Source organism: Pseudopipra pipra, chromosome 5 (assembly GCF_036250125.1).
Source record: "Pseudopipra pipra isolate bDixPip1 chromosome 5, bDixPip1.hap1, whole genome shotgun sequence".
Lineage (NCBI taxonomy): Eukaryota > Metazoa > Chordata > Aves > Passeriformes > Pipridae > Pseudopipra > Pseudopipra pipra.
In genome coordinates this window covers 30,107,187-30,134,835 of record NC_087553.1, presented here as the reverse complement: position 1 = coordinate 30,134,835, position 27,649 = coordinate 30,107,187, and the positions used below count along the sequence as shown (strand labels likewise).

The following is a 27,649-nucleotide window of genomic DNA, read 5'->3' as shown; positions in this document are numbered from 1 at the left end:
GTTTTTAATATTTTTCCTTAAGCAGCTATTTATGGTCATTGTTAAAGTGTAAGATAAAGGACTAAAGGGACTGTAGCTATTGCAGTGTTGGCTGGCCTACCCCACTGATGTATTTCACAGCAGCATAAATGTACGTGGGTAAACTATGTGCAGTAGCTACACTTCAGTCGGAGCTCAGTAATCTCCTACTTCATGCTGAAGGAGGTCACATCTCCCAAGTCTTCTGTGCATATTTTTCACATTCTTCACACCAGTGCCATCCCATCCTTGTCAGGCTGAGGATGTGGGACAGAAAGCTTGGAGGTTGGAGGGTGACAACTAAGGAAGCAGCACATACAACAGGCATGGGAGTAAGGTGCACTGGGGACCAGTTTAGGAAGTTACAACCCTGACTAGTTACAATCTCACACTAGTAAACTCAAAATTATTAGTGTTATTTTCCTCGAGTAATTATTAATGTATTTCCCTACTAAATAGTCTGACTAGTTACTATGGAGTACAATTCACACAGCTGAACTGCAGTTGCAACAGCGTACAAAAAGGAAAACAAGCAGAAGGAAATGTTAAATGATAAAGACAATGAAGAAAAGAGTATGTTGTTCAACAATACATGAAAACAGATGGAGTCAATGAGCAGAAATAAAGAAGGACTGTTGGTGTGGCAGGATCTGGAAATGACAGTAAAAATAACTGTATTCTTTCTAATGTCATGAGCCAGTGTATAAATTTTAAAAGCAATAAATTTACTAAAAAAAAATTTCTTCATAATTTTTGAGTATCCACAATGAGTCCTAGTGCAAGGAAAATTATACCTTAAAAAAAATCAAAAAAGAAGAACCCAGACAGATTTATTTGGAAATAAAACATCTTTTCTTATCCCATTTGAATGAAAATTATGAAATAAAGTGGATTATCTACCTGGATGTGTTGTGCAGAAATATCAGGGGATGCAAAAAACAGTTGGTTGACACCTGCAGCATCTGGAGTTGCTAGGATAACTTTTCCTGGAGTGGAATCTTGTCTGGCAAGGATCACCTTGCTTGGGGTAGAGCCATCATGATTTGTTAAGATGAACTGCTTGCCTGCTGAGCTCTGATCAAGTGCTGTAACAATCTGAATCTTCTGGCCCGTCTGCTGATCTGTGACAATCTAATAATACATTTATCTCAAATTGTTACGGTAATTTAAGTTAACCTTTGGACCCAATCTGGGCACTTGAAGAAAATGGGAATTTTGCCTTTGACATTTGTGAAGCAGGATCATCTTCCCCTCCATCACACAAGAGCGAATTAAACTCGGGTGACAACTTGGATTGTCACTGTATTTGAAACACATTTCAATCGAGTGTGTTTGAAGTGAAAACCTGAGTTCACACTCAATTTTTACAACTGGCCTGTGCTTTTACAACACTACAGAAACTCCTGAAAATTCTAACATCCAGAACTCAAGGTATGTCTGTAGCTGAGCCCTAAGACCCATCAGGTTATGAAAAATCTTAACTCTTGAATTCATTGCATAGTACGTGAAGTGCTCAGCACCTCCTGGGTTTGGTTGCTTAACAAAAAACTTCTTAAAAGCACAAATGTAGATGTTCAAGCGAAAAAAGTAAGCATCAAACAGCAAGAGAAGCACTAATCTTGTTGCACCTGTATATACATTTTAGGCTTCATTTTGTGGGGACCTTTTTTTTACATATACATTTCTAAATAAAATAAGTAAAACGGAATCTCTGCCCCTGCCATTTTCTTTTTTTTTTAAGGAAAAACTGCTTTTCATTTAATAATCAAGAACAAACCTACAAGCTGTTTTTTTCCATTTTATCCCTATTCTCAAGCACTAATACAGCAGATTAAATAATTATTAAATAATCCTCAATTTTTGCCAACTTTGTAAAAAGATTACAATCTGCAGAGAAAATCAAGATTCCATATATATTCCATTATAAATCTCACTTTTAGTCCCTTCATTTCTCCATCAAAATGCCTATATGGAAAACTGCCTGGTTTATTCTGGAGACTAAGGAGAATCATCCTGCAAAGACTGTTTCCTGCAAACTATTTTGAATTACAGATCAATAAAATAGCTCCTATTAACTATTTTTTTATCCTATAACCAAACATTTATTTTATCTACCTATCCCTAACATTGATATAGTCCTTATTACTGATGAAATTATTTATTTCATGGTCTAACACTTACCATAACTAGTTCCATAGTAATTGGGGTGGCAATATTAATTATATTTCCTAGGTGGAGAACCATGGCACAAAGAAACTGAATGAGACATAATTTCACACAAGGCTTTATGAACTTTGCTATTGCACCTTCACAACAGGTTTATTCTTTCTGTAAATGCTCAGTATATTTATATGCGTTTATAAAACCTGTATAGCTTGCATTTTGAAAAGATAAGCAGCAGTGAGTATCTAATTTCAGCAGTTATAAAGTAATACTGACACTTTCAAATAGTCACAAATCGTGAGCTTCAAAATATACAAAATGAATGTGTTTCCTTCAGATGGCCTTGTGCTATTAACATTTTAATGGGTCAAATTTCAATTTTTTTCTGTACTAAACACAATTAAAAGCTATTTAAGAGAGAAGGCCAAGTAAGATGATAAAATTCTAAATACTAAAGAACATAAATTATCATGAGATTTGGGGTGTAGGGTGAGAAGACAATGTAAAAACACACCAATAATTATCAACCCGATAATTTTCCATTCAGTTTTCTCAGATATCTACATGTCTGGGACCACAAATGGCTACAGCAGTCCCTTATTTCTCCATTTAATTCCTTTACGTTGGTTCTATATTCTTTAGGAGGCAACCTTCCTTGCCCTTTTAATTTTCTTCTTTTCTTAACTTCCTTTTCCTTCTTCGGTTTTCTTTCATTTACAATCTTTATTTCTCTTGTGTCATTTCTGGCTATTTTCAAAGTAGCTGATGTTCCATTCCCATTCCTTCCAAACACATCTACTTTATTGGGATTAGGAAAAATCCAATGTGTTATCCTCAATAGGAATGCATATATATACAAAAGCCAAACACAGAATACTGTGCTGTTTCTTGAATTTCCAGACCTGCTCTTTGAAAGACAGTTGTATCTAAAATCTGTCTCCCACCAAATCTTAAAAGCACAACTATGTGTACATAAAAAAAGGCACATACTTAAGTTTATATAAAGTATCCTCAAAAAACCAGCATGTCCCAGTGAAGACACAAATTTGAACTACAGATAAACTTTTTTTTGGGATATATATACTAAATTATCTTTTTTCCTATTGTAGTCCAGTTGTGTAATTGTAAAAAAATATATGAATTTGCAGATAAATATGGCAGGACAGTAGGCAGAAGAAGCAGACTACTTCACACAATTCACTTCACCACCTATTTGACAAATGGAGTCCCAACTCTTCAAATGAGTTCCTGCAATTCTGGGAGGATGCCCAGGTAGTTTTTACCACATGATATATTAGGTACAGTGTTATGCTAATATCCATACAAAGCTGTTCAATCTGCACAAATGGTTTCTCAGCTGCCAAGCATTTTATAACTGACAGAGGCATAAGAGTAAGCAATTTAAACAATTAAGCACATTCTGTCTGCAGCTGACCTCTTATGGCCATATACCTGCAAAAACCCCACCCAAGCTGCAATGGGAACTCTGAAAAGTTCACTGAAGTGTAACAACTGGCAACACCTAAATGTTGAGATAAAAGAAAAAAATAATCAGAGGGAAAAAGAAAAACATCTTCTCAAGGGAATCCATCTGGGATCAGGGACAACACATTATGTTTCTTAATAATCTGAAACTCAATATCGCTAAAATGATAATGTTATAGAACAGGAATATATCAATTCACGATTGACTGCATAAAAATACACTTCCCTAACAGATTTCATTTAAGCACCCTGATGATAATGGAGGTTATTATTTTCTTTTATTGCTTTCAAGCCTCTTAACAAGTTTTGACTTCCATTTGAAAATCATTTCAGTAAATTAAACACGTCAATAGTTGTGTGTTCCTACTATAGAAAAAAGAAACAGTCTAAATAAAGAGGACTAATCCAGTTTATAACAGCCTGTTTTGTGCAGAAATGCCTGTTTAATAAATCTGACATTCAATTTTTCTGTGAGAGAAATGTTAGCATTCCCTAAAAAAAGGGTGACTAATGAAACATGTTTTAAAAAACATTTTACTGAGTATTCTGTATTTCAAAATTTCAGGTAATTATGTGTATTTAATAATAATAAAGGACAATAAAGGAAAAATATTGATTGAAAAATAATCTAACATTTATTTTGGACATTTCACTTAGATGCATTTATGTCTACACACTTCTTTACTCTTCACACTAATTCTTCGCTGAAGAAAGTTTTCATTACTAAGTTTGATACTGGTGACACATTTGTAGAAGTCTATTGCAGGAAGGATGCCATTTGACTGAGTGTTGTTCCACACATATCAAGAGACAACCACCAAAGTGCTTACCATCCATTTTGAAGACAGAATTAATGAGCATGATGGAAAAAGACAAGGAACAAAGTAGCTGGGTTAGTAACAAGTGATCTTTCAGCTACATAAGACACTGAAAAACTACATAAAGGTCTCTGTCCCTAGAAATACAACTATTCTACGTTCATTATATTTGCAGTAATTACAGTGCCTAACCAAGAGCAGGTCTTCCCCCACAAAAAAGCTGTCAGAGAAGGGTTAGAAGCCTGCCACTGGCTGTGAACCAACAGCACCGTTCAACAGTAAAGGCTCATAGGCTTGTATGTTGTTGTCTCCCATTCAGACCCTGATGCTGAAATTTTATCAAATGGCTTCGCACTACTGGGATATTATAGCATACAAGGAAAATCAAGGGCAAAGAGATGGTGGTTAATTGATGAACATATATCAGTTAATAAAAGGTACAGTTGCACACATAGTGTGAAAAAAGGAGTGGAGAGAGCTGAGAGAATAAAGATCTACTGGATAGGTAAGACTGGTACCATGACTAGAGCACAGGATGGGTGGTAATAAAACTAAAAATACCCCAACATGTATGAGGGGTGGTTGTGAAGAGCCTTGAAAGGTTGAAAGCTTGAACATAATGCGCCAAAACAGGAAAAAAACAGAGGACAACACTGAAGAGTGAAGTCGGCAAAAGAAAAAGCAGCCAAGATTATACTAGAGCCTGGCTCGCTTAAATTGGTGTTTTTGTATGAACAACATATATCTAAGAATACTTTTTACATTTATTCTGCAGTTGATATTTTTCTCTATGATGAAAATTAAAAATAAAACTTATACAAGGATTTGCACTAACTTTTAAGGGATAAAATAAAAAAATTCCACTCCCCAAATCTTCCTAATCTCCATATACACATTTGTATGTCGATTTAATTACCTACACTGCCAAAAACTTCATATCCTCACTGGAACTGGAGATTATTACCTGGCCAGGCTATGAACAGGACATATAACATGGGTTGGGACAAGCAAAAACCAGTATCCTCCTCAGACATTAGGTTTCCTTGCACCTTTTCATGACTTGGATCAATGATACAATGCAGTATTTGACTCCCCCACGCTCTAAAATGTAGAAATGCTCCAACTCAATTGAATTACCAAATCTACAAAATATTCAACTTTCAAAGAACAGTATCTTTACAGTATTGGAAAAAGTATTTTCCTGCTCAGTGAATAAAGTTGTTTATAATGTTTAAATTCATATGAGAAAAAAAGGGGGACAAAAAGGAGAAGATTGGAATGATGTTTTATTTCTGTTTATATAGAAAGGGTTTCTGCCACCCAGGACTGAATGTTTACATTAAAGCAAGTAACATGATGCAAATAAAAAAGAACTGCATGTGAGAACTGGCAGAAGCAAGTAGTTCATCTCTGCTTTTAAAATGTATGAGATGAGGCATACCTGTATACGTTGTGATAAAGAGAGGCCTGAATCCGTAGGGACAATCTGGATTCGTTGTGGTGTCCCATCCATTAGTGTTTGTGTAGCAGCTTCCTGTGAATGTGTAACCTAGAAAGAAGAAACAAATGTAATGGATTGACAATGCATATACTATTTTAGTGGATCCACTACCTTAATGGATTAAATCTTAAAGTTTCACCAGCCTTTGATTTCCCCGAACAAGGCTCTGGAAAGTCTGATGCTATTATTCTATAAGGAATGCAAATGCTTGTAATCTAATTTAACAGCTTAATTTTGCTAGTTAGAAAATTCTGTTTTAAACCCATTTTGAAATACCTTCCAATGTGAAATTTAGAAACACATTAAGTAAAACAATTAATTGCTGACAAGTCTATGTAAGTGAATCAAACAATATTTATTGCTGTTGATGTTCATGAGGCACAATACCTATCATCAGAGCTGTGCTACATTTGCACTAAAATACTCTAATGACTTACTTAAAAGTGACAAAAGAATTTTTGGTGTGGAAACACAGCAGTGGGCCATTTCTGTTCTGTTTTTCTGTTACAGCAGCAAAACCAGAACAACAGAATTCTATACTGGGGAACTATCAAGAAAGTTAGAGAAAATTAATAAATCACATGAAATTGGCAAGAAATATATCATATTAAAATCTTTGTGTGAATGCTCTCAGGCACAATTCATGGAAGAATTTTAATTGTCAATATTAAAAAAAATTCTTCATATCCTAAAGCTGAGGGTATATGGGGGAAGGTATTATTTATTAAATTACTTGTCAATAAAAATTAAGTACAGCTGCTATTTACAGAGGCTTGATCAGAAAGGCCAGACTTTTTGTAGTACAAAGGAAATTTGTCTTTACAGACATCTTCAAACTGAAATTTTTACCTTAAATTCTGGAGTAAGTCCAAAAACTTTTTGCAGTTCACAAACTCTATCTGAAAATCTGTAATTCCCAGTATTTACACCATTATACATATACTCCTCTGCACCTGATTCTCCTTCTGCCCCTCCCAATTAACACAGGGAATACATATCTATATTGCAGTAAAGTACTGTTTCATAACAGGTTGTGAGCTTTTTTTGTTCCTCTTGGATCAGCTTCCTGATTTTGCGACCATTCCACCATGTCAATGCCAGCATCAGCAGAAGAAAGCAGGCCAGAATATGTGGCTGGAGGTCAGTGTGAGAAGGGGACAGAGCAGCGAGTAAGACTTCCCCTTACAGCAGAAATACAAGCTCCCATCAGCCTAAGTTGATTTTGAAATTTTACCCAAGAAGGCATTATTTTTGGCACCAGTCTTGTCATCTACTTGCTCCTCTCCCTTCACTTTGGTAAGTAAAACTGGCTGGCTAGTCACACTGATCTGGAATAGGACACCAGTGCAGCTTGAAAAGCAGCTCAGCAAACAGACAGACAAAAAAAGGATATTCTTGGCACCCATCAAACCTTCAAGCCAGATCTCCACAATGCTCAAAGCAGACGCATCAGAGCAAATGAGGGAGTGGGATTAAGCTGCTGGGGGCATTGCTTAAACTGCCAGCACCATCAAAAGACATGCCTGTCAAACTAGTTCTCAAGCCATTTCTGAACACTGCTTTCTAAAAATACCTGATTTTTGTAAGTACTTTCCATAGTCAAACAATTCATCCACTTCTTTGCTTAAGCAAAGGACAAAAAAGTGCTCATTATGCAGCAGCATTTTGAGTTTGAGAGCACTAAAATTCTGCATCAGCCTTACAAAATGACATGTACTCGCAGTGACACAGAAGCAGCTGAAGTTTTATGTGCATTTATCTTTGCTTTACAAAATAAACTATATATTATAGACTGCTTTACATTTGCTCCCTCAAAATGTCATGATCTACATGATGTGTAAGGTAAAGTTGCTCTCTAACTCCACAAAATGTCAGCTTGACAATTTTACTTCATACAGAATACAGTTTTTTATGCAGTTAAAAGAGTACTGATAAAAATAACTGCAATATTTGTTAAAAACTGTATTTTGTATGCCTGTGACAGACTCTGTTTCAACAAATATGTAGCTTTCCTTTGTTACAGTAAACTAGCAGGACTGTGGAAACAAAACCCCATACACTTAGTATATAGCCACAGACTGAAGAAAGAATGCTGCTGCTCTCAGCAGGTAACTTCCCTACATGAATCAAGGAATGTGATCTTGATGTAGAAATAGGAACTATCTCACACTGAGCAAAAGACAATTAGCAAATGGCAAAATTTGAGAAAAGACAATCATTGTACAATGCCCCTTACAGGCAGAGTTGTATTTTGCTTTAATGTTTTGCTTTTATGCAAAAAAGCCCTAAATTAACAAAAGCATGTTTGTGAACATCACTGTAAAATAATTTGTGATAATTTTGTGATTTAAAATGCTTCATGAACAATTAATATTGTAAAAAAATCAATTCCTATGGCACAGAACACTTCTGACCATTATTTCAATGAGACACAGTAGCATTTTCCATTCTCCTCAGAATGGATATACCTGTCTTTTTCTTTTCATGTTCTACTCATATACATTTTTCTTGTAAATTCAATTAAAACTACTACAACATTCAAGAGAGTTCCAAATGCTAGCAAAAATACTGCTGAAGTTCCATAGATCTTAAACTATGATTTTTCAGTGCTTACACTATGATTTTTCAGTGCTAACATGACCAAGCAATTACAGCCTGTGGGTAGGTAGGAATGTAAGCTATTACATGAAGGCTGTGAGACTGCTTTCCTTGCTGACTCCACCTTTCAGGTAGCACACTCATACATGGCATGCACCTCTGACAGTACTTTTGGCTTAAGGAGTCCCTCCTTATAGGGTCCTGGGTGATGCTTTTCAGTCCTTCCAACCATGTGCCTGGGTGGCTGCACATTGTACAAAAGAAGGACGGTGATCACAACCGGGAAGGAGGCAAACCTTCCTCCACTATCCTGCAATTCTTTTTTTTTCCTAGTTTTGTACACCACACAGTGACACACAGAACTTACATGGGCAAGACTAGTATAGTGTGAGAATAAATGGCTAAGTGAGGACTGGGGAATGCTTAAGCCGCATTGCTGCCAAATACGGTGTGACGGTCTCAGACACAGTAAAACCCTGCTAAAGGACAAATCCCAAGCCACACTGCTGACAAAACAACAGCCATGAAAACTGCAGAGCTGCAATTTCACCATGAACAGAAATAGCCAAGAGCTCTCCGCAGCATCGCACCTTCACTGCCTACATCTTCTCCCCTGCCTTCCTCTGGCTATCAGCCATTTCCTTTACGCTGCCTCCGGTACACATTAGAGCCTTCTCAGACTTACTCAGTGCTAACACAGCAGAAAACATTCCATATGTTTTGACTGAGTTATTAGCCTGCTGTTAGTATGGAAATTAAATAAGGTAAGAAACAGAGGAAGGACCCTCTGTCTCCTATGGCACTGAGATGTTAAGTCAGCTCAGTGTCTCATGGAATCACATTATGAAATTGAGAAGCAACTTTCACAGAGGCTAAACACTGTCATCATGCCACCCTCTTTTCTGAGTGAAATGTACACTTCAGCTAGCTTTGATTAGCCTTGTACTTTCAAAAAGAAAAAATTTAAACAGGAAATACAGCCTATTCCTTCCACAAGGAATTATATTCCCAAACCAAAACTACACTAGACATTCATTCTCACCTAAAAAGAGGACAAGTAATGAAAACATCATACATCACATAAATCCCTTATGTTTTTGAGAGAGCCTTAGCAACACTCAGATGCTTCAACTGCAAAAGCTGTAAGGAAAAGCTGTAAGAATTTATTCAGAATAGAATTAACCATCCCACCCCCTGCTCCAACCTTTCCATTTGAAATCAAGACCAAGAGGAATTAAAATTACTTGAGAAGTAAGTCTATGTCTAGACAAGAAATCAAGAGTGGATATTTCCAGCTAAAAATACCATTTATTTTCAGATAAATTACTGCCTCTATCTAATTTAAAGTGGTGCTAATTTTAAATAGCCTATCCTATGCTACGACCCTCTAAATAAGTACATATACTCATATTCATACTCCGAAACGATCTCTGCATCTCTAGTTCTCTGGCTGCAGTACATAGGTTCTGCACATGGGTTACAGAGAATGAAAACTAGAAGTCTGCAGAAACAAGAGTCTTCAGTCTTCCTTTTTGACATATACCAAACACCAACAAATATCTTTACATGGCAAACCTTTATTAGTGAAAACAAAAATGACAACTGAAGCAATCGCATAGTTGGAAAGTAAAAGCTATGTACTGACTTCTGTAACTAGAAGTGAGTAAAGCAATTACACAACCAGATGGCTCTCTGAAAACCACTAGAGACCAAAACAGCAGAGCTGAACAGTTAGTCTCTTACTGGAAACACTACTAGATTTTTCTTAATTTCTGTGGGGTAAACTTTGGTAAAATAGACTTTGCAGCATAACTTAAAACAGACACAGTAAGTTCTTCTAGCCTTCCAGGGGAGAGTGTCAGAAGCTTTGGCTGTACTAGAAATTTTCTCTTGTGAGTTTGGTTTTTACATATCAGTCTGTACATTTTATTATTCAATTTCTCTTAAATAGGACTCAAAATTTATGTACCTCTCCCATTTGCTGTTCAAAAATTTGATGGGCCAGTTCCTCTACTGTTGCCATGATCTTTAATCACCAGAATTTCCTGTCAAAGAAAGGAAAGAAGATGCTTAACATCTGTAGTCTCAAAAGTAAAAATATCTTGGGGAACACAGTTCACGGAAGTGCATTTACAGTTTTCTGAAGATGACATCCCTGCAGAATTTAAAGTTTGATTATACTATAAAAGTAATAATTTATTTTCTATTTGGTTTACTCAGAGAGAATTCCTATTTTTTTCTTCTGCTTTCCCAAACAGCAACAATATAATACAACCCCTGTGAGAACGGAAGCCTATCACTGACCATGACATCCATAGGGACATATTTAACACCTTAAAAAACTGGAACATGGACAGTTTTGTTAATGCGAATCAAGAGGGGCAAACCTAACTTCTCCTGAAGTCATACTGTCTTTTTATTATTAACAGGAGTGCTTGAAGGTTGACTTTGTAACTAATGGGAAGCACTACTTGGGACGCAGAAAATACATGTTTTTAAAAAACGATGCTGTTTTGTTACCAATATTGTAGCTACAGCACATGCCATAATCTTCATAAGAAGAATTTTGTAGGGTTTAACAGACACTATTCCATTAATGCAGTATAAAGGACTCAGATGTATGCCTTGTTTATTTGTGTATTGACGTACAAATAGTCACTATCAGTAGGTGAACATGCACAAACTATGGAGCATCATATAAACACAATTTTACTGACAAAAGCTGCATTAAAATCACTGCAATACCTACTTCTTATAAGAACAAAGACAGTACTCTTATACTAATACAGCTAGTTGGTTTACACTCTTTAACTTTGCTAGAACTTCTAGGAACTATCTCCTACCCCAGTGATCTCTAAACTTCCTCAATCAGCCATGCAAATATAAAAAATATAAAAATATAAAAAACTCATTTTGAAGCTAATTCTGCCCTTAAAATTGGAAAGAGAAATCTCTTTTTACTAGGCCAGAACTGCAGGCCTTGGAGGTGTGCACAGTGGGGAAATACAGAAATATTTTGGCACTGTAGACTGTTCTTAATCGCTCACTAGCATGCTGCATTATTAGTTAAATTAAGACAAAAGATGACAGGCACACACATAAAAAAGTGTAAGACTGGAGCTTATGCTGAAAAGCATTATCTCCTAAAAAGATCTAGTAAGTGGCAGCATCCTTGCAGGAGCACTCTATTAACCCACTTCTGCATCCAGTGAGCTGCAGTACAATCACTATTCAAAGAGCACTCTACAATTTTCAAGACAGCCAATGTGTTTTATCAATGTTTTCTTATTTCAGATAAAATACTAGCAACAAAATATTGCACCGTTAACACACACAGGGCCAGAAATTGGTACTATTTCGTTACAAAAAAAAAAAAAAAAAAAGAAAAAAAAAATTTAATGTCTGAAAAGAAAATTAGGGCACTATTTAGTAAGAAACACACTTCGGGGCAAGACAGATATATTTTTTGCAAAGTTATTTCAAAGGAAGACCTTACTGCTTCATAACAATTTGACATACCAGAAATATTGTGCATATGGTAATTCTTCAAAAAATTAACAGTAAACTAAGCAAAATGCTGACATTCTAGTCAGATCTCAGAGCTGATCCCATTTTGGGTGGGGTTTTGGACTAGAGATCTCCTGATGTCCCCTCCCACCTGGGATATTGTACAACTCAAAGATGCACCATTTTCTTAAGCTACAGGAACAACATGAGTTGCTTGCAATTACAAAAAATCCCCTATTTTTTTTAAATTAGTTTGATTTGCAAAATGTTTTGACTGCTTCCATTTAGGTCTACTGTGCAGATATTTTCAAGGACACAATAAACCATTATCTAAAGTTTTACTTCATTACGTGTCTAGTTTAAAGAACTATGCACAAGAAAGCTTATTTTGTGTAGTTTAAACTAATTTTATGGAAAATACATGTTCCCTTATCTCCACCTATTGAGACAGCAGTAACATCTTCCATTTTGCAATTAGTCTCTAGCACTTTCTACATTACTTTCCTGAAACAAACTAGATTACATATTATTTTCCCATCAGAAAAGCCTGTAACAAAGCATGATTATGACCTCCTCAATTTTAGCCATATTTACTAACACAGCCTACAGCTTTACCTTTATTTACAGCTTTGCCTTCATTTTATGCTTTTCTAAAACTCCTGCAGAATTAACATGTTCCAACAAGAATACTTAATACTAATTATTACTGCTATAGCTGTGTTGCACTAGCTCAGCAGCAAATGCAAATTAACAATGCCATACAGTGAAAAGTTTGGCTAGTGAAAGCTACACTCAAATACTGAGCTTGCACAGGAGGCAAAATCTGGAAAACTACTTTTACAGAAATTGACTCAGACATCAGGAATAACACAAAAAAAATCTTATATCTGTGGCACTGCAAAATTATAATTAAAGATTCTCTTTAATGTTCTCTGTCATACGATTACTTCAAATTAACATAGTAACACATTAATATTTTGGCCACCAAGTCAGTAAATGAAAGAAGGAGGTACCTAATTTCTTCAAGCTTCTCCTGCTACCTTATTCAAAACAATTCAGTCACCAAAATGGCCAGCCCTGATCTGCCTCATGGCCTGAGCTTTCAATATCTCTCCCTGCTCCCACTACTGATACATCTGTGACTTTGCAGCCAACAGCAAAGTGTTATTTTTGTCAGTGTTAGTTCTCAGCCCAAGGAATGACTTGCCCTTGCTACACATTACCCTGCAAATGCTACTGCTGTACCAGTGGTGGAGGGGAACTGTAGGTCACACCTTTCCACAGCAGCTGCAATTTACATCATCTTAAGCCATCTGAAGCCTCCCATGCTTTCCCACAGCTCTGTAATTTGTTGTGAGATGAGCCCTGGAGCTTAGACACACTTATTTTTAGATCTTACAGAAAACCTGGTGAAGAAACAAGAAACAGAGAATGAAAAAAAAGCAACATACAGCCACAGGTGAAGTGGCCTAGCACAGACTTTCGCTCCATAAAAGCTGAAGTACTCTACAACTTGGAGATTGACATTGATCTATCCTCTTGCTTTGCTATTTCTAGAAAGGGTATGATTTTCTAATTATGAGAAATGTAAGTCAAAGCTACTTAAAAACACTTAGGAAGATAGTGCAGTTGCAGAAGTTTCACACACATATGCTTACTTAGAGATAAACTTTGTATTGTCTAGTAGAAACACACTTCAGCACAGATCCTTAGTAGTTAGCCCTCCAGCAGACAGATACTGAACTTTTCAAGTCCTAACACAGAACTAAATGGTGTCTCATCTTTGAGATGCTGAACTTTATGCTCTTGAGCTTGGAATTTGTGTTCTTTGCCAGATTGCCAAATCCTCACCAAGAGCATAGGTAGAATTTGTTCTGGTTATGGCAGAATTCTGTTTTGGTGCTGACACCTCTCTGCAACAAGATCTCTCTCGTGAGCAAGACAAATAGCTATGAGAGCAGGTATTTTTACATTCTTAATTCAGGGTTATCAAACAGCACTAATAAAATACCAAAAATACTCAGGTCTCTCAAATCCAGAACTGGCCATAAGCATCCTTTATTCTTAGAAGCAATGTAATTATATTCTGTTTTAGTCCTAAGAGCAGTGGAAGTGGTTCTCTAAAAGAGATTCCCTGACTTGATGCCGTATTTTTGCAGGAATCCTAGAGATGAGAAAAAAGCAGGAAGGAATTTGGAACAGAATAGTGTGTTATCCAATCACAACCTCCAAGATGTACTCAATTGTAGCAATAATCTAAAAACTCCCAAAATAAATAAAATTAAAGAAAACCCAAAGGGCAGTGGTAAGCAAATCTTCTGACAAACTGTTTAGAATCGAACAGCTTTAAAGGTAATGCTTGTTAAATAAAAACCTAATGAAATTACAATGGACTTTGAAAGCCTGACTAGATTAATATTTCTTAAATAAGTGATGTTCCTATCCTTCCCCAATCAGAAGGATTTTATTGGTCAAAGAAATTTTCTTTGAAATATGATTCTCAGAATTAAAAAAGAGAAATCTGTGTTCACAGGAGTTTTCAAACCCAAGTATTTCTGAACTTGAATTCACGAGCTATGAGCTTCAAGTATGAATCTCATACATTTCAATCCTGTTGAGACACAAAAACCTCAAACAAAAAAAGCTTTTCAATTGCTTATCCAATCATTCTGTTCTGCTAGTTAGATCATCCTGCAGCTCTGAGGCACACTTCTACAGCATAGACTCAGTAAGAAACAAAAAGACTGACCTTTAAAATCAAGAGGTGTGTGCTTTAAGGAATTACTTTGCACCTGCTACTTAATTCTGCTAAAGCAGATGCAACTGCCCTCATAGCCAAGATGTATTTCAAGTCAGCTTGAAAACTGAAAGTGATTCAAACTGACATGTTTTACCTTGGAGTGAAGCAGTGAAGGAATACATATGTATTCAACTGTGAAGCACCAGTCATAGAGAAATTAGCTCTCAGAGAGGCATAAACCATTACAAGTGAATTTTTGAGCTTTATCTAAAAGAGACATCTGCTTCTCATTTGAACTAGACTTGCATGAACACAGGATTTCAAGTATACAAACAAGAGTGAACTCTTACAATGAAGAGGAACCTAGAGAAAAGGTTGAACCTGTCCTCTCTCTTCATGCTGTCTGGAATAAGCACAAAGAAATTCAACCTATGGACACAAAACCAACTGTCAAAAGCTGAACAAATCATCTGAGCATGAGCATGTGAGGCATGCACACAATGGAAAGGAACATACTTGCTGAGTATTATTGACAAGAACTGACATATTAATCACACGATGTTTTGTATTTTGACACTTGCAATATCAATTTGCTTAAACATTCAGTAGTAGGTTCTTTTGTGTGTTGTGGCCTTATTTAACTTGGTGATCTCTAAACACAAAGGCACTGACAAAGCCAGTAACACCAGCACTCTGTATTAAAATATCTTAATTTAAATCACCTCCAATAAACCATGTGACCTTGCTCCGAAGAGCACATATAACGGTGAAAAAACTCACCAACTTCAATATTTCAATTACAAACTTTTAGGCAGCATTTCATGTTGCAGCCCAACTACTGAAATGGAGAGCTGAAAAAGGCATTCCTATCCCATTTCCCATTTTTGCTTTATTACTTCATCTCTTCTTGCACTGGCATACACTGAGAAGTCAGTCCAAGCAACTGACAGAAACCTCTTTCTTAGTTGCAGAGTCAGGGTATAGTTTCAAAGGCAGTTTGAACAGAATTATAGCTCACACCCAGGAAGGAGGTCATTCTGACCAAGCTGTGCTGGTTTTGACAACATACTAGGAAAATTCAACTCACTAAAGACAGAAAATACACCTGGCAGAAATGCAGCAAACATCTGCTAGGTAAGCACACTGACCTGATTTACCTGGCAGTCAGATTCATTCTACCACAAACAAAAGGGAGAACACGTTGTTAGAAGGCAAGAGAAGGAGGAAAAGAGGGGAGATTAAGAATGAGGCAAACCTCCATTTCCATTGTTGTTGGGAAGCTGAAAATTCAGTTGAACTGCATGATAAAACTGTACCCTTTTCTTCTGGCCCAGCCAGCTGTCCAATGCAGCTCACCCTGGAATCAGACAAGCTCCACAGCCAGTTATGCTGAAGCAGCAAGGCCACCTCTTTGAGGAGCAGCCACGTGCTGTGCATCTTGCCCTGGGGACAGGGCACCAGGACAGGTGAAGGGGAACTGGCTATCTAAAAATTCTAAGCTAACTCTGGGACAGCTCTAAGAGTTTTGCAGCTCACATTTTGCTTACCTAAGGTATCTGTTAGACTTCACATCAGCTATGCTTAATTACTCTTTAGAGATCCCTGCAAGGAATTAAGCAGGAGAAAAATGCTTTAGCTATTTTTCTTCTATGTGAACTTAAAAATTTAGCACATTTCAAAAGTTTCTTTCTCTGAGTTGCTCCAGTTGCTCCATTTTCAAAAGCTGAATTGTTTCATATGAAATGATAAATATATTCCCAACTCAAGGCTACCTGGAACTGAGAAATATTCCTTTAACACTTTATTATAAACCTTCATTTTCCCGCAAAGACTTGGTAGATGAGGAAAAGGCTATGGATGTTGTTGATCCAGACTTCAGTAAAGCCTCTGACACCATCTTCCACAGCATTCTCCTGGACAAACTGGCTGCTCATGGCTTAGACAGGTGCACTGTTCCCTGGGTAGAAAACTGGCTGGACAGACAAGCCCACAGAGTGGTAGTGAATGGTGCTACATCCAGTTGGCAGCTGGTCAGCAGTGGTGTTCCCCAGGGCTCAGTACGGGGGTCAGCCCTGTTTAATATCTTTACTGACAACCTGGAAGAGAGGATCGAGGGCACCCTTGGTAAGCTGACAGATGTCACTAGGCTGGGCAGAAGCGCTGACCTGCTGGAGGGTAGGAAGGCTCTGCTGAGGCATCTGGACAGGCTGCATCACTGGGCCAAGGCCTGTGGGTTCTCACTGGCTGCTGGCTGAATGTGAGCCAGCAGCGTGTTCAGGCGGCCAAGAACGCCAATGGCATCCTGGCCTGTATCAGAAATAGTATGGCCAGCAGGACTAGAGCTGTGACTGTCTCCTTGGCCATGTACTTGGCCATGGTGATGCCACACCTTGAGTTCTGTGTCCAGTTCTGGGCCCCTTACTACAAGAAAGATGCTGAGGTGCTGGAGCGTGTTCAGAGAAGGGCAATGGAGCCAGTGAAGGGTCCGGAGCATGAGTCTGATGAGGAGTGTCTGAGGGAGCTGGGGGTGTTTAACGTGGAGAAAAGGGGGCTCAAGGGGAACTTATTGCTCTGTACCTGAAAGGAGATTGTAGCCAGGTGGGAAGCAGCTACTTCTCTCAAATAACAAGGGACAAGACAAGAGGAAACCACCTCAAGTTTAGACTGGACATTAGCACTGAAAGGGTGGACAGGCGTGAGAACAGGTTGCCCAGGGAAGGTGGAATCACCATTCCTGAAGTGTTCAAAAGGCACATGGATGTGGCACTTAGGGATATGGTTTAGCAGTAAACACATTCGTGCTGGGTTAACAGCTGGACACAATGTTTGAGGTTTTTTTAACCTTAATGATTCTGACTTTAACTATCATCACAGTCTGAGTTTTGATCTTCAATAATCAGAAATGATCTTTGAGGTGTTCTCATCTAATGTGAATCTTCCTGATTTCAGACATGTTTTCTGCACTTGTCAAAACATGCCACACATCTTCAAAGCACACACCAGGCAATATATGAGGAATGTTTATTGCTAGTATAGGAAAGAAGTAGATTGCTAGTATAGGAAAGAAGTAGATTGAGTCAAATAAGTGATAGTTTCTTCCCTGAGAATGCTCCATTCTCCTTTCAAAGGTGATAAACCAAAAACTTTATCCAGATGCTTAAGACTGCTAATCACATTTCAATTTCCTTTCTAAAGTTATCTAAAACATTGAAGGGATGAGAGCTGTAATTCTAAAAGAGAGCAGAGAACACAACATGAAAAAAATTGCACATACTTTAAGGATCTTCTTTATAATGTCCAAGAACTGTAATATACTATTACCACAAGAGAGAAAGGAGAGCCAAAGCTCCTGTCAATACATCAAGGACTACATTGTTTACAAACATTGCCCAAATATTTTTTACTTCATTTATCTCTCACTTTGAATACCTTGCAAAAATTATTTACTTTGCTCAGTTTCAACCAGCAAGTCTTTATTTGCTTATAACTAAAGTATTTCTTAATTGCTCTACTGGTTTCCTTGTTTCACATCAGACTTAAGATCCTTGCCTTTACTTTTACCACAAAGCTTCTGAAAAATGAAGTGGTAAGAAATGCTTTTCCCATGGCCATTTAGCTAATGACACTGTCCCAGCTTAAGCTCTTACTTCCTTCTATAACTTTTTGCAGATCTACCACTAATATTTGAAACACTGTAAAACTACAAAACAAACATTACATTTCTTACATTTTCCTTAAAAGAGATGTGTTGCTGAAAACTAAGTAAAATCAACAACATTTAGGACTGTCAACGTGATTAGATCACTGCCTCTGCAAATGTCCATTACATTCTGGTTTTGTACCCTTGTATTGCCCCTTAGTCTGTAATGATCCCTTTGTGTTTTTTCTCATTAGTGGTAAATTTCTGGGGACAGGGAAAGGCTCTGTTTCTGTTGCTCTAAGTACAGAGTAACACAAATATCAGCATCTGTACTTATACTAATTAGACCTGCTTTACAAGTAAAATCACCACATTTGTTCTCTACCTGTTACATTTATTTCTTAACTGTTTGACAGTATTACTTCCACATAATTAAATAAAAAATGAAGCTTTTTCAAAAACCTTTGAAGAAAATAAGACAGAACTACATATCCATCTCTCTTCTTTGCAAAACCTCAGTCCCCCAATCAATTTATTAAAGCAGCACCTAGAAGCAAGCATTTTGACAGAAGACAGGCATTAAACTTCCTGTGTATTACTTAAAATGCATTTATTGCTTCTCTCTTCAATCTTCAGACTCGAAATGCTACCAAAATCGCTTTCTGTACATAAATCTGACATATTGTTAGTTTATGCCCCTAGAAAACAAATTAGTAAGCCTCCTTGTCAAGAGTCAGAATTATTTTTAAATGCATCACTACCATCAGTTAGCCCAAATTGGGTGGTGTTGAACCTGGCATCATCAAGTCCAATAGTTTTCCATTCCTATTTTAGATAAGCACTCAGTAAGCCAATGTGTCAGTGGAAAACTTTCATTAGTTTGCACCAATTAAACCACTCCTCTTTATTTCTTCCTCAGTTTTTATATGCCAGTTTGCCCAATGTCAAAGTACCTTAGGAAATACTTCCTTTTTAAAGTATTTCAGGCTTACTTCAACTGAAATGGGTCAGGAAACATTCCCACGAGAGCAGACAGCAGTTTTGAGGGTTGGCAGTCAGAACCGCTAACCTCTCCACTAGTACAGTTATACCCAGAAGACATCAACGTTTAATTCACCCTTCTCCAGGGACAAAAGTCATACAACTTTAATTGTCCCAGTAGGAGGTTCCTACTAATAGGATTTCAAAATATTATACCAGTGTAGACTAAGGCCTTAAAAGCAGTAACCAGGAAGCATATTTCTTTATGTTTGGATGCTCCATTTAATACAAAAGGTAACATCTCTCATTCTGTTACATTACACTGTTGGTATAGCTCCCCCACTATCAAGTACCTTGATTCTGATGTAAAACCCTTTAAATGAGTAAGAACATTGGTGTGAAGATACAAAATGAGAAAATTCTGTCCACTCCAAAGATCTACAGTTTACTTTGAAAAAAAGTGTCACACCCCTGACCATTTTTACTGGTACAAAAATGATGCTTGTAAAATTTTAAAAGTTTTAACTTACCCTGCTGGCACTGTCAAACCAGTTTGACTATGTATGTATAGAATGAATAATGATTCTGATAATTACTATGTATATATGGCTGGAATGTGTCTTAATACAGGGGTCTTTCCTAGATTAAATCCACCCGTTAAACTAATAAAGTTACACAAGTATGTTCTAGATACTTTAGAAACACAGGCACATTAACTAGTTATGACTGTAGAAGTTGCTGTGAACTTTACTTTTTTGTTCTTATATCAGTGTGCTGGTTTTGGCTGGGGTAGAGGTAATTTTCTTCACAGTGACTAGTATGGCTGTGTTTTGGATTTGTGCTGAACACAGGGTTGATAATGTAGAGATGTTTTGGTTACTGTTGAGCAGGGCTTACACGAGACAAGACCTTGTCTGGGTTTTGTACTGCCATGCTGGCAAGGAAGTTGGAGGTGCCTGGGAGGTTGGGAGGAGACACAGCTGGGAGAGGTGACCCAAGGGATATTCCATACCATGAGACCATGCTCACTACATAAAAAGGGAGGAAGAAAGAGGAAAAGGGGTCATTTGGAGTGACAGCATTTGCCTTCCCAAGTAACCATTACACATGATGGGGCTCTGCCATCACATTAAATGTTCAGCCATTTCCCTGCCCTAGAGATGGCTGAACACATATATCTGCCCATGGGGAGCAGTGAATTAATTCTTGTTTTGTTATTGTGTGCAGCTTTTGTTTTCCCTATTAAACTGTCTTTATCTCAATCTACGAGTTTTCTGGCTATTACCCTGCCAATTCTCTCCCCAGTCCCGCTGGTGGGGGAGTGAGTGAGCAGCTGCACGGGGCTTGGTGGCTGGCTGGGGTTAAACCAAGACACACAGGACACAGTCAAATACAGGAAGATCAACATGTCTTTTTAGGAAAGCTCAAAAGGTTAATATAACAGAAAACTGGAAGAGAAGAAGAAGCTGTCTTAATCTCTCTCTGTAGTCATACTGCTTCACTATTGAATGATTTCAACACATATCAAAATGAACTAAGGATTTTAGTTCAGGTCATCACACTTGTCTTTGTGTGCTCTGTAAAGCTTAAAATGGAAACTAGTCCTCATTTCCATTTTCAAACTCTTCATATACTAATTAAGAATTCTGCATAGCCTGTGCCAAATTTGTTGAATAAATTCCTACACATAACAATTCCTTAACTTAACAATTCCTCTATGATTAAATGTGCCTGAGTTAGTGCTTAAAAGAAGTAACAGAACCCCCCAAGATTTCTCTATACTTTAGTTTTCTGCAATGCTTTACAGATAATAAATTAAGCCAAGGAATCCAAACACATTTGTGAAACAAGTGATGCTACTGAGCTCAGTGCTTCATACAAGAAAAGCTCAATGAACACAGCACACTAAATGAGCTATTCTTGGATTATCGTTCTGTAAGCCATATTGCTCAAGATGGTAGAACAGTTGGCAGACTTAAAGGAGTAAGACTCTCATTATCAACGAACTAAGGAATATTTATGTGACTCTTGACACCCAGTTAGATACTGTTTTTTAAATTCGCATGAGATCAAGATTTAGAGAGTGCATATGTAAGAGACAGGTAACAATAGCAAACTGAAGCAGCTAGACCTGCAGGCAAGCAAGGGAAAATGAGATGCTTATAAAAGCATAAGGGAATAATTAAAAGGCACACAGCAATACAGAAAGACACATTTGTAGGCATGTCTGTACAATTAATTTAAAATCATTGCTCTCACTACTTTTTCATGTAAGCAAGTGCTACAGTGGGAGGAAACACTAGAAAACAGAATTGCTAGGACAAATATTCAGGTGACTGATGAGTCATTCTTACAGTTTGGGCCACCCAAGGGATAGTCTCATTTTTAGGCCTGGGCTTCTGTCGCTTTCATCATCTATCTCTAGAACCCGCCTGAACAGCTACAGCTGAGCTGATTGAGCTCACCAGCCCCACAAACAACTGGGAAAGGAAGGAGGAGGAAAGGCAAGGGGGCTGTCTGCAAGCTGAGTCTCCACTCACAGGAGCACTGGCTACATGCCAGAGCTAGGTAAGGAGAGGTGTTTAATCAGGTCAAGCTGCCCTGTGTAATGTCAGCCACAGCTCGCATCTCCACCTGAAGCTTGCAAAAGGAATAAGTAAGAAAAAAACCAGACTGGTTCCCTGCACCAGAGCTGAAGCTGCACAACGAACCAGACCAGGAAGCTCATCTGGCTGAAAACTTAGCCATTCACTGGATTAAGTTCAGCCAGGTCCATTCTACCTGGCACCAACACAGCATAGCAAGTACAAACCCTTCTTTCTGAACACATGGATACAGTACATACCCTACAGTATAATTACAGCATTTCATGAGAGATAGCCCAACTGGTGGCTGACAGTTTTGTCCCCTCTGCATTTGCCTTTGTGGTTGCATAGCTGTAAGGTAAGCTCATCTTCAGACTTTATTCACCCAGCACCTAACAATTGTTAAACATAACACAGGAAAAGCAGGTAGAAGCAGAACAAAGACCACTTCTTTTTGGGGAAAAGCCCATGTTACATCAGCTTATCTGTTGTGCCAAATTGCCCGTGCAGGTGTTATGCAAGATTACCATTTGGAGATTTGGAGTATTCCCTGAACTACAGCCATAGACAAGGTAGTTGATACCAGAAGGTACACTATGGAAATCAGCAAACCTCTTCAACTACTAATAATAACACAAGCCTTGCAACTTGCATATATATTCATATCCATGGAAACTTCCTTCAGACAAAAAAAAAAACCCCACCACAACAAAACTGAGTTTCACACACATCCTTCCAGTAAATCACTGTTGACAATGTTTCATGTAAAATATGCTGGGGGATGATCAGATTAAGAGCAGCCCTGCGGAGAAGGACTTGGGGGTGCTGTTGGATGAGAGGCTGGACATGACCCAGAAATGTGCAGCCCAGAAATGTGCAGCCCAGAAAGCCAATCATGTCCTGGGCTGGGATCAAAAGCAGCACGGCCAGCAGGGTGAGGGAGGGGATTCTGCCCCTCTGCTCTGCTTTTCTTGAGAGGAGGCCCACCGAGTTGATTAGAGGGATGGAGCACCTCTCCAGTGAGGAAAGGCTGAGAAAACTGGAATTGTTCAGCCTGGAGAAGAGAGACTTCAGGGTGACCTCCTTCCAGTACCTGAAGGGAGCCTACAAGAAAGATGGAGAGAGAATTTTTCCAAGGGCATGTAGTGACAGGACAACTGGTAATGGCTTTAAACTGAGAGTAGGTTTAGATTAGATATTAGGATGAAATTCTTTACTGTGAGGGGGATGAGACACTGGAACAGATTGCCCAGAGAAGTTGTGGATGCCCCATCCCTGGAAGTGTTCAATTCCAGGTCTGAGCAACGTGGTCTAGTGAAATGTGTCCCTGCCCACTGCAGGGAATTTGGAATGAGATGATCTTCAAGGTTTCCTTCTAGCCAAAGTCATTCCATGATTCCCTTTTTTTTTTAATTTGTTATCAACTCCACAGAATTAGATTTTGTTAGGGGTGGTGTGTTTTTTCGTGTCTGTAGGAATTTTTGTTGGGTTTGTTTTTTTTTTTTTAATTTCTATAAATGTGTGAAAAACACTGCAAAAACCCTTCAGATTAAGTCAGTGATGAGTGAAACCATTAGTCATGTTGACACTTACACTGTTCTGCTAATACTTCAAAGGAAATATATTACCAAAATAAATGGGGCAGTTCTCACACCACAAAGTTACTGCTAAGTTATAAAGAGCAACCTCAATTTCTTTGGAATGAAATAACAATTAATTAGAGTTAATATAACAATAGCAGAGGGTTTGGCTTTAGCTTTTTGGTGATTAATATTTTTCAAGTTTCCAGTTTAACTTCCTACAAAGGCAGACAAATACTGCGCTTAGTCCAGCCTGACTTACTATCAAGAAAATTGAACAGACTTTTAGAGAAGGCCTGGCAAAGTCAACAAAATTAATGTAAATATTGATATAGAAAGGCAGTTCCTACACCATGACTTTCAGGAAGGAATGTATTTCCTTAAAAAATCCACAGTACTGTATCATAAGTTCAGCAGAAAAACAGTCTGAAGACATCCTCAAATCTTCGTTTGCGAAGCCTAGCCATGATGATGATGCATCATAAGATACTCAGGACTTGCTCAGAAAGCTCATGCCATCTTCCATTCTCAGAGAACTGGAATTTTAACAAGTTTGATTTTTCAAAAGAGAAATACTTCGTTGATTTCCAATTTTGGTGACCAATGCAGTAATCTCTAGAATTAAAAGCTGCTAACTGAAGGGTAAAAATATAGACAAGTGTGAATACACAAAAGTAACAATTCAGTTAACAGTACCTTAGCAATTTTACCCATAAAATTCTACTGATAAAATTCTGTTTTGCAGCAGCTTGCCTTATGCCGATAATATACAGACACAAGTTTAAAGTGCTAAAAGCAGCTTGAAACAGCACTGAGAGAAAAAAAAAGGTAAAAACTTTGCCAGAAAGTGTCCCAGGTACAGTTTAGTTTCCTGGTCACTGTTGGGTTGCACGCTGCATCCTGTGTGTGACAAAAAGGCAGACAGCTGTGCCAGCCAGAGCCTGTGGCCCCCGCACCCAGCCCAGCAGTTTACGCTCCTTCCCAACGGATGTTAACACAAGTCTGAGAGTTCCCTGACCTGCATCAACCAAAATAACTAAGGTTAGCAAAGGTTGCTATTATAACTGCTTAAGCCAGGCTGGCTGCTGTAGCAGGAAAGACGCACACCCCCTCTACCAGCTGCAGTGCTGCCAGCTGAGATCCACACTTAGTCCTCCAGCAGAGCAAACATGTACACATTACCGCTGCAATGCCACTCTAGTCCTTAGACACAGTTAAGCTCCCTTATTTAAGCAAAGGGCATTGCTTTTTTCAGCTTTTTTGACCCAAACATTGAACACAGCTTACTTTCTTTAGGAAGACTGCTTTCCTTCACAAACTCTAGGAAAACTCCAGCTATTTCACTGACTGCAAAAACTTGAATTACATAATACAAAAAGTACACAATACATCAAAACAAAAATTGAGTAAAAGCGTAGGCAACAAACTAATCTTACTATTGTAAATTCTGGATTTTACATTACAGATGAAAGCCAGTTTTCACTGGACTAGCACATTAGTTGTAAGCATTCTGTAGCTGTATTTCACACATGAACTATTTAACTGCATGCTACAATAGCAGTGGGGTTTTGTTTGGTTTGAGACCCCTGTGGACCCATCCGCTCCCCCCCTTTATTAACAGAATACAATCATGAAATAATTAATGTTGAAATATACTTCTGGAGGTCATCTGGTCCAACCCATTTTCCCCAAAATCAACGTCAGCTTCAGAGTTACACATGCTGCCTAGGGCTTTGTCTTCAGAGGCTAAGAAACTTGAACAGAAAAATCAAGGTAGGCTTTAAAAAAAAGCCAAAACCAAACAACCAAAACCATAACAACCCCAAACAAACAAAGAACGAATCTTCCCTCCTATCCCACAATCTAGCCTGGGATATGGCTATTCTTAAAGATATCAGAAGTCCCACAAAACTTGTTCCCTTTAAGAGAACATTTCACAAGAAAATACAACCAGTAAGAAAACCAGAAATATTAAAAAGAATTGAGGACAAAAAATTAAAGCTAGTTCATTTATCTACTGTAATAGATTCTTCCTGTAATAAGCATCTTGATCTCTTGTAGAATGCAGCAGACTTAGCAAGTGGTGTCCAACCATTCAGCTAGAGCAGTCTGCAGGAACCACAGAAGCAGCTGAGGACTGTACACCCCTCCGGGTAACCTCAGTTATGGTCTGCAATGTCTTGGAGAAAGAGCTACAGAGAGAAGCAGTCACATTTCACAGACCTTAAGGCTTCCCTCAAACAAGTGTCCCTGAGCAAAGTTGTACAGCAAGGAGTAAGCGGTGGGCTAAATGCTCTGCTAGACATCTTGTGTTGCAACTGCCTACATGGCCTAAAGCGGGGTTGGGAGAAATATTCATAAAATTATTTTCAGGTAAAAATGCTGTTACAGGAAAAGCCATCCAAAATTATCAAGTGTAGAAGAATGTATCACCAGATGAATGCTGCCTCGACCAGCATAGAAACTGTGATGTTTTCCAACCCATCTAATACTTCTATTTCTACTTATATAATGCTGATTCCAAAACCAGGAAGCTGTCCTACAGAAAACTATCTGAATTTTTGCCATCTTGTTTTTCTATGAGATGGGTGTGGATGCAGCTCCTCCTGCTACTAAACCACTTTCCCAAGTCCACTCTGCTGAAATTAGTAGCTTCGGATCAGAGACTGCACATAAGAAGAATGAATATCCAACTCAGTTTTTCAAGAATCACGTCCACACACTCGTCTTGCAGTAAAACCACTATCAAGACTTTTTGCTCTCCTGTTGCGTAAGTTCACTTGCACAATACACGGCATCTCCTCTATTCCCTCCACAACGTGCAAATGTAAGCGCATCCTGTGGTACACGCCGTGCTTTTTACACTTAAAGCAATATATGGCAACACTGAAGAAATAAAGAATTCACAAATTCCGCAGCTTAGAAGAAATACCCCATCCAACGAGACAAAATAAGAAACAGCGGCAGGGTCATCTGACCCAACAAAAATAATACCGGCTGTTGCGCTGGTCATGCTACCTTAACACAATATACACCCCGACAGCCGCCTGGGATATATGAGGAGCGAACAGGCGGGGCGATGCCGTCGGCAGGCACAAAGCGGCGGGAAGGGTCGGAGAAGCGCACGGTACCCCCCGAGAACGTGGAGTCGGGGAGGGAGAGAAAGGGAGACGCGCAGAGGCCGAGCCCCAGCGCAGTGCCCGGGCCCGCCCGGCCCAGCCCACCCCGCTGCCCCGGCAGCTGCCCCGGCATCGCCCTGTCCGGGGGCTCCGCGGGGCCAGCGCCGCGCTCGCCCCCCGCACAAAATGGCTGCGCGGGGCCGGGGCGCAGCTCGAGCGGGGCACCGCCATCGCCCGCCGCCGTCTCCCCTGAGGCTCCCGAGCCCGCCGCGCCCGCGGGAAGCGGCAGCCGGCGCCACCCGGATGCCGGGCGGCGGGAGCGGCAAGCGGTTCCTGTAGGTGAAAGGTCGGGGGGCGCGGGGCCGCCCGGGGCCGGGCCGGGCCGGGCCGCGCCGGGGCCCGGGGCGGGGCGGGCGCCGCTCTCCTCCACGCTCCGCGGGGGCGTCGGCCAGGAGCCGGGCGGGCCCGCACCGTTAAGCGCGGCCGCGGCTGCCTCTGCTCCCCGTTCGGCCGCCACCGGGGGAGGGATGTCTCTCGGCTGCCGGCGGCCTCTCGCTCACCTGGCGGACCCGCGGCCGCTCCAGCGGGTTTGTTTGGCGGCAGCGGCTCCGCTCCCGGGGGTCAGAGTTCGCGACCCCGCCCCCGCCGCCGCCCCGCCCCTTCCCGCCGCGGGCTCTGCGCCTGCGCTCGCGCCGGACCGCGCGGCGGGGGGTTGGGGGCGGGGGGAGCGGCAGCTAACGGGGCCGGGCCCGGCCGGCGGGGCTGGGCGGTGATGCCGCGGGCAGCGGGGGCCCGCAGGACCTGGGCGCCGGCAGGACCTGGGCGCAGCGCCCCGCTGGAGCGCCCGCACCGCAGCCCGAGACGTTCCGCCAGCCCTGCGGGCAGTGTCGTAAAATCAGAGAATCATCAAGGTT

The 27,649-nt window shown here is 39.6% G+C and overlaps 1 protein-coding gene across 5 annotated transcripts in view; it reads right to left on the bottom strand.

Moving 5' to 3' along the window:
- Nucleotides 1-27,425, bottom strand: part of NR2C1 (nuclear receptor subfamily 2 group C member 1) — a 51,052-nt gene extending 23,627 nt beyond the window's left edge. The window contains exons 1-4 of one of the 5 annotated variants that reach the window (XM_064655433.1): nt 27,296-27,418; nt 10,553-10,628; nt 5,926-6,033; nt 919-1,149 (exon numbers count right to left, since the gene is read on the bottom strand). In XM_064655433.1, coding sequence (XP_064511503.1) covers nt 919-1,149; nt 5,926-6,033; nt 10,553-10,606 — 393 coding nt within the window. In that variant the 5' untranslated portion in view covers nt 10,607-10,628; nt 27,296-27,418. Of the gene's footprint in view, nt 1-918; nt 1,150-5,925; nt 6,034-10,552; nt 10,629-13,313; nt 16,503-26,634; nt 26,985-27,295 lie in introns of those variants that run through there. The other 4 variants (XM_064655432.1, XM_064655435.1, XM_064655431.1 and 1 more) reach the window with 4 other exon arrangements.
- Between the last annotated feature and the right edge of the window lie 224 nt (nt 27,426-27,649).